Below are 19,031 nucleotides of genomic sequence, written 5' to 3' on the forward strand. Positions count from 1 at the left end.
GGGATAAAGGAGGGAGTGAAAGAAGAAAGGAAGAGAGAGGTGCCGTAGTGGAGGGCTCCGGAATAATTTCGACCACCTGGGGATCTTTAACGTGCACTGACATCGCACAGCACACGGGCGCCTTAGCGTTTTTCCTCCATAAAAACGCAGCCGCCGCGGTCGGGTTCGAACCCGGGAACTCCGGATCAGTAGTCGAGCGCCCTAACCACTGAGCCACCGCGGCGGGGCCATTTAATTTACTCAAAAAAATAATAATAATCAATATGTGATGATGAAGGAGGTACAGGCCGGAGGGGTGTAAGGCACCCGAGAGAACCTGGCGGATGCGTTCCATGTAAGTTTCGTCTGCCAAGCCACTGCGTCCGCCACTTCAGGGCGAGCGAGCCACTACTGAGAATTAAGTCGGTAATCAGTCCATAGGAAGCATTCAAGTCAAGCGAACTGAAAACTGAAAATTGATTTTTCCTTTCCTCTTTCACTCCCTCCTTTGTCCCTTCCCTTACGGCGCGGTTCAGGTGTCCAACGATATTTGAGACAGATACTGCGCCATTTCCTTCCCCAAAAACCAATTATTATTATTATTATTTTGGACCATTTAATTTACTCAATAATAATAATAATAATTGGTTTTGGGGGAAGGAAATGGCGCAGTATCTGTCTCATATATCGTTGGACACCTGAACCGCGCCGTAAGGGAAGGGACAAAGAAGGGAGTGAAAGAGGAAAGGAAAAATCAATTTTCAATTTTCAGTTCGCTTGACTTGAATGCTTCCTATGGACTGATTACCGACTTAATTCTCAGTAGTGGCTCGCTCGCCCTGAAGTGGCGGACGCAGTGGCTTGGCAGAGGAAACTTACATGGAACGCATCCGCCAGGTTCTCTCGGGTGCCTTACACCCCTCCGGCCTGTACCTCCTTCATCATCACATATTGATTTTCGCCTCTGGCACGGGCTGACCCCCTCTTTAGTGCCACATTTCTTCTCTTTTCCTCTTTTCATTCATTTGCCCCGCAATAATATCCTCAACCCTGTCACCCATGTGAGATGGAGAGTTACTATGTCTTTCCTTCTCATTCCAAATCGCACAGCTTCGCTACTGCTGCTTACCACTGCGTTGCCGCAGCGTCCACTCACCGGTGAACAGGCCTCCCGCTATGGCGATGGCTAGCGTGGCGGCCACGGCAGCGAGCTGGTAGAGCGCTTGAGCACTCGCTGTGCGCCCGTCTCCAGCCACCACCTCGACGGTGTAGAACAGCACCTGGCTCAGGTCTGTGGAGTTCTCTGTCGGCGCCCGCGCCGGGTACAGGGTGTACAGACTGCGATAGACATCACCCATGCTTGGTACAGGCTTGTACAGGTGTTCTTATCAAACACCGCCTCTATGAACGGCGGATTTAGAACAACACGCCGTTGACGCCGGCCCCATTTGCAATACAAGCACAGACTAGTGTCTATGGGGCACTGCTTGTCGACAAGGGAACAACTGCGCTGTCCAGGAAACCGTCTATGTCCTTCTTGCCTGGAAGCAAAATAAAATATGCAACTGGAAGGAAAGGACGCTGCGAAGGCACAAGTTTAGAAGTCTCTACTTTCAAGTGCTCTGAAGCTGAAGGTCTCGAAGCGCCTAGAAACTCTGGCCGTATGCGGGCAGTGCAAAGTAGTCTCTAGCCGGCCTTGTTGGTTGGCCATTTGATGTTGAGTACCATGAACAGGATACAGACAGACAGGCGGCTAGATTACGCGAATCAGTGCCCGTGTCTCTCCTCATGGCGCTTGCCTGTATACTGTCTGCGCTTCCCAAGGGAGCGAACTTAGGAGAGAGGTGAACTTCATTTTCACACCGTGCATGGCGCAAAATCAATGCCGAGTAGCCGTGGGATCTTCGGGTGCCAGCACAAGAGAACTTCGATCTATGAATTTAGAGTAGATCTGTCACCTCTGGAAAGCGGGGTACGAGGACGTGGTGTCGTCGATTATATTGTGTGCGCTTAATTGACTAGGTAGTTTCTGCGCTATGGCGAAGCACACGTACTTCAGAAAACGCGAAATGTTACAGGTTAGGTCAGCTTGGGCCGATGGGGGAGTGCTTCCGATAATACGTTACCCGCGGTCCTATGGCCGTTGCGTCGCTTTGAGTGGGGCTCACTCATAAGTTGTATGTGGTGACGGAATACTGGAAGAAATGGAAGGCCCGGATGATCTTTGCTGGAGGACATCCTCTGAGTGAATTAAAACCCTCTCAACAGGCATCACACATGTAGCATCAAGTATGCCAGAGGTCGTGCCCTCACAGTATCCCATTACATTCGTTGACTACTGCACTTTTGACGCGTGTATAGAGCGTGTGCAGCAAGTCCCCTGAGCGTATACCTATAGTTGTATTCCTCCTCGGTGGCGCTGGCGGCGATGACAGCGCTCGTCACGCCGGCCAGGATTCCGGGCATGCCGTGCAGGTTGTTCACCCCGCATGTGTCGTGGATCCTCAGCCTCCGGGATAACAGCGGCTGCAACCAGAAGCCATTGTCGGCGTGTCAGAGTTTGAATGCTTGTACGCGGGCTCAATTTTACAGGCACTATCGGCGTAAATGAGATACTTCTCTGCGCGCTTTTATTTTCTTTTGTATGGTCTGGTGGCGGTTTGATGGGCTTTAACGTCCCGAAGTGACTCTGGCTATGAGGGAACCCATAGTGGAGGGCTCCGGATAATTTCGACCATCTGGGGTTCTTTAGCGCGCACTGACATGGTACGGTACACGGACCTTTAGCATTTCGTTTCCATCGTAATACAACCGCCGTGGCCGGGATCGAACCCGCGTCTTTCGGGTCAGCAGCCGAGCGCTATAACCACTGAGGCACCGTGGTGGCTTTCTTATGTATGATAAGTGCATGTAAATCTTTATGGTGTGATGATGTATTACGCAAATGCATCTTTAGGTTATGCATATAATGCATGATATATTAAAATAAGCCAATTGTTCAGCTGTGTTCACACTTGTTGCTATATGTTTCAAATTTAGAATTACATTTGCATCCTTCTCATTGACAGAACTTGAACCCTATTCGAGCAAAAAATTATCGCAGCTCTATATGTGGCCAGTTCAATACATGGGCGGAATAAATTATTTTTCTCACTTTCGCTCTCTTGTCGACCACTGTTTCTTAATTTACCATAACCGACCTTTCCTTTACTTTGGTCAGCCACCTCGGATAATTATTAAAAATACGCAATATTTAAGAGCAAATTGACGAATACATATCCGAACTCAAATCGATGCGCTGGCTGCTGTCATTCACCAGCCACAAATGTTTTAACACGAGCACTTTTCACGTTGCAATCTTCGCTTTACGCGCGGCATAGAGAGCCAATATTGACTCGTGAAAGTTCTGCCGATCAATGCGTGCTGGTTTGTTTATAAAGTCTGTCTTTCTTTTCTTTTCACTTTAGTTTTGACAAATGCGAATGCTCGTTGTTTACCCTCGATGTCGCCTTGCGAAGCGGATCGACCGAATTCCTCTCAATAATGGCGGTAAAGTTCATCAGGTCGGAGCAAGACCATTTGTCTTCTATGGAAGAAGGCCATTAGTGTCTGGACATTGGTTTCGAGGCCCGCCATATCATCCAAGACTTGATGAACTGAACGAGGAGCTTTGAAGGTCCTTTCGAGAGAGAAAAATATATGTCTCTTCCTTTTGTACGCCATTCCGATGAGGGCATTGCTTAAAGTTTGTACGTATCGATGACGATCCAATCGATGTCGATGTCGGCTTCGCGTTCTAGCAGTTCGTCTCTGTCGTCGTTTCTCCAATGATTTTTTTCAGTATACAAAGAACGTTTACGTGTCTTTTTAACTGCCTCGCAGCTTCCTCTGTAACGTCCTTTTCTTTTTGTTTTCACAAAAGAAAATTTCTTCGGAGCGCCCGTGCATCGTCGTGAATCCATGGCGTGACGTGCACGTGGATGTAGACGGAAAGCAGTGTTGCAAAATACCGACTATTTTGTATTGAAGCCATCTGCGGTGCAGTGCTAACGTTATATGGTCAAGAGTTCTGTACGCGTTGTCTTTTGCGCGCTCCGGATGATCATTATACAGGCTGGAAAATAGTTTCCTGAAAAAAAAAAACGATTTCGCAAAACTGATTGTTGCAACCACCAACTTACCCGCCGCAGTGGCTCAGTGGTTAGGGCGCTCGGCTACTGATCCGGAGTTCCCGGGTTCGAACCCGACCGCGGCGGCTGCGCTTTTATGGAGGAAAAACGCTAAGGCACCCGTGTGCTGTGCGATGTCAGTGCACGTTAAAGATGCCCAGGTGGTCGAAATTATTCCGGAGCCCTCCACTACGGCACCTATTTCTTCCTTTCTTCTTTCACTCCCTCCTTTATCCCTTCCCTTACGGCGCGGTTCAGGTGTCCAACGATATATGAGACAGATACCGCGCCATTTCCTTTTCCCCGAAACCAATTATTAATTATTATTATTATTAACCACCAACTTCCCTAGCCATGACACTGGAAGTGTATAGATACGACAGAGCGGCTGTTAGAAGAAAGAGAAAGCATTGTCCGCCGCTCTCAAGTTCGCTGCAGCGCTATTTTGCTGCACAGAAAGGAAATATATATAAACTCTATGCTTGCTATCAAGTTTTCCGCATGAATTACTCTGATCTAAAATATAGTAATACCGAAGACTAAGATTGGGTGAAGTATTTTTCATTGTTGCCGTATGGCTGCGCTTGGGTGGATGCCAATGAGTAATTACCCCCTTATTACAAATGTACTCCACCTTAGGGGAATTCCCCTAAACATTTGACCAACACTGTTCCCACTTCGAGTTATTGATTAGTTCGCTCTCGCCCTGCCATAAGCGTGCCGTCCCGGTTATCTCAATTGGTAGAGTGACTGCTCCGGAGAAGCGGTTGTCCCGCGTTCGAGCCTCGGACCAGGAGGAATTTCTCTTTAACTACGAAGTTTCCGAGAAATCTGTACAGATTTCCTTTTCAGTGGTATGGCTGCGCTTGGGTGGATCTCAATGAGTAATTACTCCCTTATTATTTTAATTGATTTTCACCTTTGTTCAATTGCCGCCGCATGCACGTAAATTGTCCAGTCGCCAAATCCTAAGCCCCCTGATGCACAGACATACATTATTGAAGAGACACAAAACCTTTATTTCCGTGCTTGTGTGTGTTTTTGTTCTTGAGCTATTTACTTCAAGTCATGTCAAGCGAGCATGCTCAGCTACAAGTTTTTCAGAGCGGAGCGGCGCTCAGACGAACGACTGACAAGAACACACGTTAGCGGTCACTCTAATTAAATTTTGCGATTTCTCGTCATTTCGGCGCATTGCACGGGCACAGAGTTTGATCAAGGAGACTGATGTTTATTACTCAGAAATACCAGACTATTTCTTCAATGGCTTCTGCGGAGTGCTGGTGCGGCTGAATTTTCTCATACAATGAAAACATCAGAATGACGTGGCAGTATTTTAAGTGGCGCGCCCATCATCATCATCATCATCATCATCATCATCATCATCATCATCATCATCATCATCCTGACTACACCCATTGCAGTGCAAAGCCCTCTGCCATGTTTCTCCAATTCACCCTGTCCTTACCGTGACAAACTTGAAGCCGAACACGGACAGAGCGCCGGCCAGGGCGCCCAGGATGAGAGCGCCGTAAGGATGCAGCATCATGTCGGCCGTGGCGCCCACCGCTACTCCTCCAGCCAGCGTGCAGTTCTGCACGTGCACCTGCGCCGGGGACAAACGTCGGTGCAGTGAGAACGACCGCTATCCGCCTGGCTCTCGTGTAGGCATCGCATCAGAACCACAGTGCTCCTGTACGAAGACTAATTCCTCTTCACCCTTCGCGGTTCCCAAAACGTACTACCATAAGTATGCGGTCACAAAATCTGCCTTGCCCCCAAATTTCTGCTCTAAGTGCAATAAACATTTTCACGAACGTCGGTTTGTGCAGACGTGCAATAACATTGTTGGTCAAATGTTTAGGAGAATCACCCAAGGTGGAGAAGATTAGTAATAAGGGAGTAATTACTCATTGGCATCCACCCAAGCACAGCCATACGGCTACAACAGAAAGCTATACAGCTTTCCCTAAAACTTCGTAGTTAAAGAAAAATTCGTTCTGAAAATTCGTCCTGAAAATTTTCTTTAACTACGAAGCTTTTTAAGAAAGCTTATAGCTTTCGGTTGTAGCCGAATGGCTTGCGCTTGGGTGGATGCCAATGAGTAATTACTCCCTTAGTGCAACCACGTCGCCTACATATCATCGGGGGCTGAAGTTACAGACACCCCCCTCCAAGTTCCGAACCGTGCCACTCTGCGTGGAGGCGCCACCTGACCAAACCCTTCTGGCATCGAGAGCGGCGCAGTGGGCCCGTTTCGGCATCAGAAGTGTTTTGTCAGATGGCGCCCCTACGCAGAGTGGCACGGTTCGGAACTTGGAGGAGGGTCTGTTACTTTTTCCCCTGATGGTAGATAGCCTTGGTCATCGTGCCCTAACCGTACGCTGGTGGCACGCCGTCTTCCAAAATACAGCTGGGACAGTAGTTATGATTGCTCTATCCCCGTATGCCGAAAGCTATACGAGGATTTTATATTTCCAGACTCCATGCGGGCCAAGAATCAAGCAGCACTGCATCTCACTAGTGAATTCAAAACAAAATAGGCAGACATGCATTGCGAGAGGTCTCGAAATAGCACAGGAAGGGCAGACGTGAATTAAAAATACTCCGGCCAAAAAAAATAAGGTCATGCATTGAGGAAACTAAGAGCCTCTTTGCTAACGTGAACTGCAATGCACTCCTATCCGACATGGCTTTTTTTTTTCTTATAGTGAAATTCCCGTCATAAACAACACCTTGAACCAGTACCTTGATTTCTAAACTGCATATTGCACGAAACTTTCCCAAACTAACCGCAATTACACAGCGTATACTGCTGAGGCGCAAATATGAAAACAAATGAGGTGCATTCACGTCACGTCCATACAACGCGCAGCTTCAGCGATGCAAGCCGGATCAGGTGGCGGTAAGCCGTTCAGACGTCCGCACGTCCTTTCGCCGTGCTGCATGAACCACGAAATGGCGGCCACCGTAACGTAGGTGCTAACTGCATATACCCGCCAGCAGTTGCGCGTGTCACCGCAATCACCTGCTACAATAAAGAAGAAACCCATATCACGTCGTGTCTTGCGCGTGTAGCCGATTGCCTCCCCACGCCTGCAACACCATGAAACCTATTGCCACTACGATGGTAGTGACAATGCTAGCGTGCGTAACGTGCTGTAACGCCACACACCGAGCAGGCTGCTCATTATTATTCATGCAGCTTGCCGTTTCCTTTTCCGCGCCTTGTTGCATGGACTATGAGGAACAAAAGCGGTGAAGAAGGTTGAAGGAAGTCGGCGCAAGCTTGTCCTTCGACCATGCTTGCGCAAGTGTTTCCCAGCTGTTCCTGCTGCTCGCGAGAGTCGGCAAGGCATGCACTTGCCATCGTGAATCGATTCTTGGGATCGACGAGCGCCGACACAGCGTACGAGGTGATGGTGCAGGCCACCAGCGCCAGGAACGTGTTGAGCACGGCGCGATGCCTGGCGTCGCCGTACGCCGACACCGCGTTGAAGCTCGGCCAGAACACCCACAGGAAGAGCGTGCCTGCAGAGTGGAAGCACGGGTCAAGGCGTTGTGTTAAACTAAAAGCCGCACGAGCGGTGCTGCGCTCCGTGAAACTTTCCCGCCCGCCCAACCCGACATTCAACACTTTAGTCACTACTGATCCGGTGTTCACGGATTCGAACCCGACCGCGGCGGCTGCGTTTTTATGGAGGAAGAACGCTAAGGCGCCCGTGTGCTGTGCGATGTCAGTGCACGTTAAAGATCCCCAGGTGGTCGAAATTATTCTGGAGCCCTCCACTACGGCACCCCTTTCTTCCTTTCATCTTTCACTCCCTCCCTTATCCCTTCCCTTACGGCGCGGTTCAGGTGTTCAACGATATATGAGACAGATACTGCGCCATTTCCTTTCCTCCCAAAAAACCAATTATTATTATTATTATTAGTCTCTTTGCCTCGAGGCTGTGGAGACCTCCTTCTTTCTCCGTGCAACCTGTCCCAACAATTACTTATGTCTTCTTTCCTTCTCCGCAGTCCCGGTGTGATGGGTAAACACAAGCACAAGAGACCATGACAGCACAATCAATCAATCAATCAATCAATCAATCAATCAATCAATCAATCAATCAATGAAACAATCAATCAATGAATGAAACAATCAATAAACCAACCAACCAACCAATCAATCAATAATTATTTAATTAATACTTAGTCGCCGATCGATAACCAATCAATCAATCGGCCGGTCGGTCGGTTGGTCAAATACGTTTGGTTCTATCAAACTAGTGAAACAAGGCTGTCCGACTGAGACTCAGTTCGGTTCTCATGAAACTAGTGAATCTAGACTGTCCGACTGAGATTCACTCTCGCGCGAACCCGGTGCGGTGGTGGCGGTTTCCCTCACCGATCATGGCGAATATGTCCGAGTGGTAGACGGAGCCCTCCTTGCGGTGGTCGCAGTGTTCCTTCTTGTTGAGCACGAACGCCACCGCCAGGCCGAAGTACGCGCCGAACATGTGCAGGAAGATGGAGCCGCCGATGTCCACCGCCTGCGAGACACACGCATCACTCTCCCATCCGCAGGAGAGGAAGGACACTTGCGACCGCCAATATCGGTCCATTTTTTTTTTGTTGTGGTATGGTCTGCAAGCTCGGCGAACGTACTGTATTTGTGCAGGAAGTGCGGAAACAGACCAAGAACAACACACGGGAACGTTCTCGGAAGCGCTAATTGGATAACAATGAACAGAGATTATTGTTCAAACTCGAACAGTTTACTCTTGCCGACTGAAGAAAGTTCGTCTGGAGGGCACTGAGTTTGGATAAAGAGGCCCATATTTTCACGTTTACCGCCTCGTGCCGTGTATCCCGCGTCCGTGTTAGCCTTTTGTAGTGCACGCACGAACCGCCCTTGAACCATGGCAGCCAACGTATGGAAAGAACTCGGTTTATTTATTGACGCGCACACATACGTATATACACTTATAACTCTGGCCGCCTGGCGGTGTTCACATTGAAAAAGAACTAGCTATTCAACACCTTTGTTCTCTGGCATGAGCCATTCCCTTTCGGGACATTGGGCGCAGTCTAAGGACAAATTTCTGTGGTAGAATGCCTTGTTCACGAAATGTTTACGCCGAAATTTCTCCTGTGCATTTATTTGCCGTAGGATTGAAGCGAAGCCAAATGAGATCTTTCTAAAATAGCCCTATAGCATGCAAGAGATTGAGGTGAGCGCGACGGTGAAGCAATGAGGAGTTACTGGCCAAGTAGACCGATGACAAAGCTGGGCAAGAAATAACACTAATGAGGATAAAAACAAGAATAAACAGCAAAACTGAGAACAACTGCGACAACAACAACGGATAATGCCGGAGCCAAAAATAGTTCCCACGTGGTATATATGTGCCTTGTAACCACAGTCCGAAGCTGCTAATATATAGACGAAGCCTGCGAACTTTCTTTATGAACCAAATTTTAATTTTTCGTCGATAATTTTACAAAAAGAAAGCTATAGTGCTCGCTGCTACCTCTTCGTGTTGTTCTTTCACGTTCTGCCATGTTTTGCCATGTTATTACATGGCAAACTCCCTAGACCCCGTTTTTCTTGCAGCGTGAAAAAGTTATTGATTTTTTTTTTCCTGGGCTTAGCGTTGTCACAACCGTCTGATTTGGTTGTCTAGCTTACGCATTGGCTCCGTTGGTCTACTGAAAAAAAAAAGAGAAATGAGTGGAGAGTGGTAGACAAGCTTAGGTGCACAACTTTACAGAGATACTTGTCAGATTCCATGCTCAGTTGTTGATGGCGATGACGAAGGCAGTGTTCTAGAGTGCACTATACATATTGTTTCTGAGTGCGTGAATGTTGGGTATGCTTGATTTCATCTCTAACCATTTCTTTTTTCGCTTCTCTCTTTTTCACCCTCCTCTTCTCTTATCTTTTCTTTCACCCTCGCCTGGAATAGCAGGCTAGGCTAACAACCACGCAGACATCTCCTTATTCATTACAGTCTCTCCTCTCTCTCATACATACGAGTTTGTTCACGAGCCAATGTGCTGTTAGGACGCCTTTCCTCTGCGTCGCGGTTTATAGCTTAAATGCAATGTAGCCCGAGGTACTTTCTTATTTCCGCGCGAGTTTTTCTTACGGCGGTACGAGGAAGGGCAGACGGAAAGTGCAGTGCTTTGTGGATGAAGGGCAACACGTTTCTCCTGAGAATAGCAACTACATGTGCGGCCAACGGCTGCACGGAAGCCAAGTACAAGCGAGTAGGTAAGGAAGGGAGCAAAGATTGGACGCTAGCCAGGAGTTAGCGTTGACACAAAGAACTGCCCTGGGAAGGCGCCGCACTCCGGCGATTCTGTGCCGTCCGGATGGCTCTTCCGGCCGAGAACAAAAAGATAAGTCCTCAAGTGCATCAGCAATGAAGTACGGACTGTGGTAAAGCTCCGCGGCACTTGGCTTGCGCGAACCGAGCAGTAATATGTCTGAAGACCCTATTGACTTCTCTCATAGTCACGAATTCACAATACTCATTTCCCTGCCCTGAAAAGCCTTATATGTTTGCATGGACACGAGCGACTTTTATGCGTATGCGTGTGCATCACGTCCTGGTTTGCAATCATCTAGAGTAGCCTGCCAGGCAGATCATCCCGCAAACGTATTTAGTCACCATTACAGAGCTTCCTCAAGCAGGAGATAGGACGAGAGAAGAAGAAACGGTGTCTGGTGCCATTGTCTTCCGCGGCGGCTGCGTTTCGATGGAGGCAAAACGCTAAGGCTCCCGTGTGCTGTGCTATGTCAGTGCACGTTAAAGATCCCCAGGTGGTCGAAATTATTCCGGAGCCCTTCACTACGGCACCTCTTCCTTCCTTTCTTCTTTCACTTTCTCCTTTATTCTTTCCCTTACGGCGCGTTTCAGGTGTCAGCCTAGATGTGAGACAGATACTGAGCCATTTCCTTTCCCCAAAAACCACTTTTCCACTTTTCAAATTTTCGCTTCGCTGGCATCCTGCGTGAATGCAAGTGTGCAGCAGCGATTCACCTAGAGAGCTTCACTGCAGCGCTCACTGTGTTGTTAACCAAAGGGTGGCCACTGGAAGTAATTTCAGCCGGCGTAAAAAGGTCCACCATAGACAAGCTGCCAATTGCCGCTGTAAATACTGTTCGAAATTAATACTAAGCACAACACAAGGAATACAAAATTTCAGACATTACATGGCCCCTGTCAAGAAATCTAAGCGGATTCCATCATTCTCAGTAGACGTTACTGAGAGTATTTTCGAAGAAATTCTTGTTTTAATGAAAGGGCTGGGAACGCGAGAAGCGCGAATAGGTTCGAGGTGCCAATACCACGACTCTGCAGTCACTGTGAGCGGTAAAGAGAGTGGCTGAGGCCAGTACCTTGAGCTGGCCCACCCCGAGGTGCTCGTTGCAGGAGAAGAGCACCACCTCGACGGCGGCCATGACGACCAGCTGCAGTGGGCTGGTCTTCCCCAGCACGGCTCCGAACGAGATGAGGACGCTGGCGGCCGCGAACTCGGCGCCCACAAGGCTGCGTTTCCAGCGATATACTGGTCAAGTGTGGAACTGGCCGACTTTTTGCACTAGCATGCGACCAGGTTTCAGTTCCTCCCTTCTGCGACTCTCTCAAGCATGGCGCGGATCCAGACCAGTATTGTTGGGAGGGGGGGAATAAGTGTACTATATGTTTGTAGCCTAATTTCTATGTTTTGTTGTCATTTACTTCCCGTTCTAGCTCCTTTGTTGGCAAAACCAAGACGACGCTAGTCGGCGAGTTTTGAAGCGTGCGACGTATTCAGGAACTCAGATTATTACGCATGATTTTGTCGGGTATTCGCTAGAGAACCGTGCAAAAATGCCTCAACATTACTTTAAGGCACAAAATTATTTTGCTGAACTCGCCAGGAGGCTGGGGAGGTGGGTGAGGGGGAAGGGGGATCACCCATTCGTGAAACCCCGGCTCCTAATCACCCCCCCACACACACACACACACACGTACACACCCCGGGCACACTCTATGACCGACGCTGATCTCAATCCAGAGTTTGCAGCAGACTTTCTCTTAAAATCTCCTCCGCGCCCACCCCTGTAGCTCTTCCTTAATTTGAACTCTGAACTCGTTGCATTCAAGCGTGTGCTTGTGTGCAAAATGTGTTGCATAACGTCGGAAGCAAATCACAGTGAAATACAGCTTACTCAAGGAACCCTCCTTTGCCCTCCCTCTTGCTCGATTTCTTTTCGTGAAAGAACTTTAAGACACTGATTGTGCTCATGGCGGATAAAATTCCCACAGAGTCGTTTCCAATCGTTTGCAGTTATCTTTTAGGCGAAATGAGAAATTGGAATCGGTATTGATCAATGTCTCTAGAGGGGCGGGAGTATTGGAAAGAGGAGGACACTACTGAAAAGCCCGGAAGGTTGAGGGGAGGGGAAGAAAGATCGTAACACTGCCCGAAAGGTTGCGTCGCTCACCGCACCGTGGCTGACCTGTGCGTGCTCCTGTCGCGTTACTCGGAGGCTAACGATGTCCGGCGGTCTTTAGATCGATGGCTCCGCGATATTTCGACCGGCCTGTGGAGCAGCAGTACGGCTTCGCCGTTTGATCGCCCCCGAAGCGAGCGCCCAATGACTTGGCTCAAGTAAAAAAATGAAGTAATGAATAGCTACCTGACGGTAGCTGGGCGACATGCGCATAATGCTATGCGGAATCTAGGGGAACCTTTGCCATCAATAGTCCTGCAGGTCACGTGTGCAGTGTTCCTATTATCAAGGCCAGCCAGCGTATGGTGTACGGCGGCTATATATATAGCGCCTGACGTAGGCATTCCCGTGGAGTTCCAGATAATTGAGTTATGCTTTACTATTACAGCTTCTGGTCGGCCTAAATAGAAAACTGAGCAGTGCGGTTGCTTTGGAATTACAGATATCCCGCGTTTCGTCCCCCGAGCCCGTAATTACTATTTTCTGGACACTTTTAACAAGAAAAATCCGGTAACGTTTTTATTTTGCTTGCATCAGTGCGAATAAGTCGATAGTAGCGGCTTCCTTTCTTTATGTCATTATGTATAAGTACACCGACGGTTAAATGAGGTACAATCGAATTATTCTTCTTTTCTTTTTTTGCACGGTCGGTCGACTGGAGGTTAGCAACTGGAAGTTTGTTGTGATGCATGGTCTTGCATTGAGGCGCGACACAATCGGTTTCTCCGGTAAATTCAGGGCGATAAAGGTGTCTTCTGATAATTTTATCTCCTCTTACACGCCGGCCATCAGAAAAATTTACTTCCCGGTGGCTCTACTCAGCTTCAGGTGTTTGAAAATTTTCTACGGAATTCAATAACACAAACATAAGCCAGCCCTCTTCACTGAGCCTGCTGCGGATGGGAACACGAAAGCGTCGAATAGAAATTACATTGAATAATTATTCAGGACATACGTTAGATTGTGAATTAAGAATAAATAAAAATAAAAGTAACCTGCCCGCACCGCAATTCGCACGACGGGCTAGATGGACGCGAACCCGCCGCTGTGGCTGTGTGGCTTTGGCATTCGGGCGGCGATCCCAAGTTCGCAGGATCGAATCCCGGCCACGGCGGCCGCACTTCGGAGGCGAAACGCGATGTCAGTGCACGGTAAAGACATCCAGAGGATCGAAATTAAGCTGGAGCCCTCCTTATAGCTATACGGCGTCCCTCATAGCCCACGTCGCTTCAGGGCTCTAAACTCCTCATATCAATCAATACCTGTCATGGCGGCAGGGTGAACATTGAAGATTTAGTCGGGCTAATCGCTGTCTCAACATATCGTGTTAGATCTACGTACAGGGTTGGTCAAAAGTTCCCAGCCTACACGTTCTGCTTTTCTTTCGTATATTCTGGCACTTAAGATTCCGATGAGGCTATCAAGGCATTCACAAGCTAGAGCGATATTTATTGCATCTTATACAGACATTTTGAGCTTCGCAGGTGTCTTAACTGCCGAACTGTACTGCTCAAAAACAGACCCTGTGGCCTGGGAACTTTTGACCGACCCTGTACATGCGTTCAGTTCTTCCGCTGCGTGCATGGTCACATGTAGCGTTAGATAAATTGTGTAAAGTAAATATAAAAGGCTGTACTCAACCAATGGAGAGTCATTAAGACGAAGTAATGTAGTCACGTATCCAAACTAGGTTACAACTAAACCGTACACAAATTGGACTGGAACAGAGTGAAGAAGCTACGAACAAAGCTCGCCACCACTGACTCTGCATGTTGAGGCCGTTAGCTGCTTATTTTAACGAGCCCGCTCGACCTACAGCAGGCGGCACGCAATAAGGTTTTTTTTTTTTTTTTGAGAAATAGGCGCCGACCCACAGGGATTGGGTCCAGCCATCGGTCGGTCCTGAAGACCCCTACGCAGGCCAGCGTTCACGCTCGTTTTCCGCCAAAGAATAAGGGTTCCCGCAGTGGTTGTGGACACCGCTCAACGAGGCATGTCTACCTTTCCCACACCACATCGGTCAGTAGAAGAGATTGATGTCCCGCGCGGGAGTCTGATGTTTCGGAGGGAGGCTTCCCGGTTTCTCCTTCGGTAACTCTGTGACAGAGAACTGAGCGAAAGGTGATGACAACGCAGCTAGAAAGGATTTAGGCGGCGAGACCCGTTATACGGAGCCAAACGTGAGCTTTCGTGTAACCGTGGTCCGTAGAATTTGGCAGGTGCCCGGATGTGTACCCACCGGAGGAGAGCACCTTTCGAGTCCAGATGGTGCCTGCTCCGGAGCATCCACCAGTGGGTGCACGGCCGGGCGCCTTCCGGACCCGAAAGGTGCCCGGAAATTGTAATCCGTTCCCTTGACACACGCATACGCGCACATACACACACGCGCACGCAAGCACGCACGCTCGCGCAAACACACACATACACGCTCGCTTAACCGCTGCGCCACTGCGCTGTTAGAGGTATGAGGACTCGCCGCGATCTGTGGATTGGACACATTTTGTCTAGTTGCGATGTCGAAATTCGAAGATAATCAGAATTATAATATATTGGGGAGTGAAAGACAGTGAACTCAGAAATGGAATAGGAGCAGAATTGGAACTGACAGTCAAATGAAAGAGCAATTCTATCGCTTTTCCTCCGAATCAGTCAATTTTTCAGTTTATAGGCCTCTCACGACTCACAAACACTGCCTGATTGCTGCAGCGCAGCAATCGCGCGGCAGCAATCGCATGACTAGTCTCCGCTTTAGACAGCAACCAGCTCAACCTTTATCTTCCTCTCTCGCCCCCCCCCCCCCCCCCCGTTTCCCCTCTTCCTTCACTCACTCGCCGTACCCTCAAAAAAGAAAAAAAAACACAGTCCAATCTATACCTTCACTTGTTAACCAAGTCACCTTTACTATTTTGCACTCTGCTTGTACGCGGGGTGTTGGATAGATTTTTTTTCTTCTATGTTTTTACTTTTTTGTTCAGTGATGAAATTGAAAGATGTATCACTCAACCGAAAGTTTAGGATGCACTGCGCTAAACCCTGCCAGACACTAATAAAGTTATCACTCACTCACTCACTCACTCACTCACTCACTCACTCGCTCGCTCGCTCGCTCACTCACTCACTCACTCACTCACTCACTCACTCACTCACTCACTCACTCACTCACTCACTCACTCACTCACTCACTCACTCACTCACTCACTCACTCACTCACTCACTCACTCACTCACTGCAGACACCAAACGTACTGGAAGATACGCTACCAGTAAATCACAATGCTCAGTAGCATGAGCCTCAGAGTACGCCTAGGGGTCACATCATGGCTTTCAACTTCAGCGCAGAGTATACCCGTGGCAACGGCGGGAGTACGCATTTAGCGTTCACCCTGCTCAGCGTGAATCGGTTTCTTACCTGAGCACGTTGACGAGGATCCATCCCTTGCGGGCGTGCCACACTCCGCGCATGATCACCGCCCACTGGATGCTGAGGGCGGCGATGAGCAGCGTGAAGCCCACGGCGCCGTAGCCGTAGCGCTTGAGGAACGTCATCAGGAAGCCGAAGCCGATGAACACCATCACGTTCACGTCCTGGAACACTGCGGGGGACAAGTCCGGTGAGGGCACGGCACGCCACGAAGAAGGAAGGAAGGAAGGAAGGAAGGAAGGAAGGAAGGAAGGAAGGAAGGAAGGAAGGAAGGAAGGAAGGGAAGGAAGGAAGGAAGGAAGGAAGGAAGGAAGGAAGGAAGGAAGGAAGGAAGGAAGGAAGGAAGGAAGGAAGGAAGGAAGGAAGGGAAGGAAGGAAGGAAGGAAGGAAGGAAGGAAGGAAGGAATGGAATGGAATGGAATGGAATCGGAAGGAGGGAAGGGAGGAAGAAAGGAAAGGAAGGAAGAAAGAAAGGAAAGAAAGGGAACGAATGAATGGAAAGGAAGTTATGAATAGGAAGGAAGGAAGTAAGGAAGGAAGGAAGGAAGGAAGGAAGGAAGGAAGGAAGGAAGGAAGGAAGGAAAGAAAGAAAGGGAGGGAATGAATGGAAATGAATGCAAGTTATGAATAGGAAGGAAGGAAGGGAGGAAGGAAGGAAGGAAGGAAGAAAGAAAAAGAAAGGAAGAAAGAAAGAAGAAAGTAAAAGAAAGAAGGAAGGAAGGAAGGAAGGAAGGAAGGAAGGAAGGAATGGAAAGTTGACAGCGATAGGTTTAAGGTTTGCATGGTTTTAACGTTCCAAAGCCACTCAGGCTATAAGGGACGCCGTAGTGAAGGGCTCCGGAAATTTCTACCATCTGGGGTTCTTTAACGTGCACTGACATCGCACAGTACACGGACCTCTAGAATTTCGCCTCGATCGAAATTCGACCGCCGCGGCTGGAATCGAACCCGTGTCTTTCAGGTCAGCACCCGAGCGCCATAACCACATAGCCACCGCGGCGGGGACAGCAATAACTAAATGTGCATCCTAGTGGCCACCTCAAGAAAAAACTCCAGCCACGGCGTATCTAACGGAGGGTGGGGTGCGGAGGGGAGACGGCTATGGGTAAAGGAAATACGCAGTAAGTGTCTCAGGATGGACACCTGAATCGCGTCGTGATTCAAGGGGTGTAGGAGGGTTACGTGGAGGGAGATGAAGAGTCGCCGTTGTAAACGGCTGTGGATTAATTTCGGCCACTCAGATCGCACAACGCCTCGGTAGAGTTGCATTTCGCCTCCATTACAATGCGGCTGCCGAAGTAGTTAGTGATTTTATTAAAAATATTAATAAACAAGGAACGAAAGGATTTTTGCTAGCCCCGGCAGCTGCCATCAATACTGAAGCACCTGAGCTGGGGCAGCGGAAGTAAAGGATAGCAGGCAGAATGGAGAAATGAAATGAAAGAGGTGAGGGGACAGGAAGAGAGGATAGGGAGAGAGGTGATGTACACAAAAACTATTTACACAATAATAAATATATACAGGAGGCTGCCGAAGCCGAAACGAGCTTCCGCGGCGTCGTACTTCTTCATCCGAACGCTGTAAGCCAGCGCGGGGATGACAAGGATTTTTAGGCCACAAAAACGACCTGGGTGAAATCCATAAAATTTAATGGAAGTGTTGGATTTGTGTTTGCAGTAATCAATACAAAATTCCAAGAGATCTTAAGACGAAGATATTGAAATATATACTTTTTCCGGTTTTTTACTTCATAGCTAAAACAAATATTGAAAATTTTTCAAGCCGCCGCGGTGGCTCAGTGGTTAGGGCGCTCGACTACTGAGCCGGAGTTCCCAGGTTCGAACCCGACCGCGGCGGCTGCGTTTTTATGGAAGAAAAACGCTAAGGCGCCCGCGTGCTGTGCGATGTCAGTGCACGTTAAAGATCCCCAGGTGGTCGAAATTATTCCGGAGCCCTCCACTACGGCACCTATTTCTTCCTTTCTTCTTTCACTCCCTCCCTTATCCCTTTCCATACGGCGCGGTTCAGGTTTCCAACGATATATGAGACAGACACTGCGCCATTTCCTTTCCCCAAAAACCAATTATTATTAAATTTTTCAAGTAAACTTGTCACAAACCAAGAAAAGCAGGCTTATACAGCAGAAAAAGAACATAAGATTCAGATGGGCGGGATTTTCTGCCATTATTTCATTATTAAGACTTTCGCGAAAATTTTTCAGTAAACATCAGTTTTCATGCGCAGTGTTATAAGACAAACCATACTGTTCACTTTAAATGTCCTAATATGCGCTTTTGATCAAATTTCAATGTTTTAGTTGCTGGGCTACAGTTTCGTTGCCATGAATACGTGACACACTTGCCAAAGCCACATTAGGCTTGATATAAAAAGAAAACAAACAGCAAGCATTAAAACCAATGAGAATTGCGAAACAGAAAAAAACACACACGTAATCTCAGCATTCTCAAAAACTATTTAACTGAAATTTGTTTATGAACGCAATTTTTTACATATCGTAAGAATGCACCCTATTAATTAACATATCCGCAGATTACCCATCAGGTCGCTTGCAGTTTCCTAGTATTTGTTGTAAAAAACACATTCCGCTAGTTTTATATGACAGTCGTAACTACTCGGTGCGAGCGCATGACCAACTTTGAAAGTGGTATTTCATTACGCATTGTAAGATTAAACCATTGCCACCAGTACGTTCATAACAGCACCTTACAATATTCCACAGCTGTTTCCTAGTTAAAAGTGACGTCCAGAAAAACTGAACTTCCACACTGACACTGAAATGTAGCATGTGATAGTTCATATTGCAGTGCAACCAAGCAATGGCAGTGCAGTTATATAGTCCCTTACAACAGTAAAATTATGTCGTACACAAACCCGTGGTAATATGTTGGAATTAAAAAGAGAAAGCGAGACAGGATATACTAGTAATCTAAGCACGGTAAAATACATCG

At 48.1% G+C, this 19,031-nt stretch overlaps 1 protein-coding gene across 1 annotated transcript in view; it reads right to left on the reverse strand.

Moving 5' to 3' along the window:
- The window catches only part of LOC144093554 (ammonium transporter Rh type B-like), a 41,330-nt gene that overhangs the window by 4,774 nt on the left and 17,525 nt on the right, over window positions 1-19,031 (reverse strand). Inside the window, exons 3-9 of the mRNA XM_077627085.1 lie at window positions 16,051-16,234; window positions 11,542-11,692; window positions 8,542-8,686; window positions 7,516-7,679; window positions 5,617-5,754; window positions 2,372-2,505; window positions 1,136-1,317 (exon numbers count right to left, since the gene is read on the reverse strand). Of these exons, the coding sequence (XP_077483211.1) occupies window positions 1,136-1,317; window positions 2,372-2,505; window positions 5,617-5,754; window positions 7,516-7,679; window positions 8,542-8,686; window positions 11,542-11,692; window positions 16,051-16,234 (1,098 nt within the window). The remainder of the gene's footprint in view (window positions 1-1,135; window positions 1,318-2,371; window positions 2,506-5,616; window positions 5,755-7,515; window positions 7,680-8,541; window positions 8,687-11,541; window positions 11,693-16,050; window positions 16,235-19,031) is intronic.

This window comes from Amblyomma americanum, chromosome 6, assembly GCF_052857255.1.
Source record: "Amblyomma americanum isolate KBUSLIRL-KWMA chromosome 6, ASM5285725v1, whole genome shotgun sequence".
Classification (NCBI taxonomy): domain Eukaryota; kingdom Metazoa; phylum Arthropoda; class Arachnida; order Ixodida; family Ixodidae; genus Amblyomma; species Amblyomma americanum.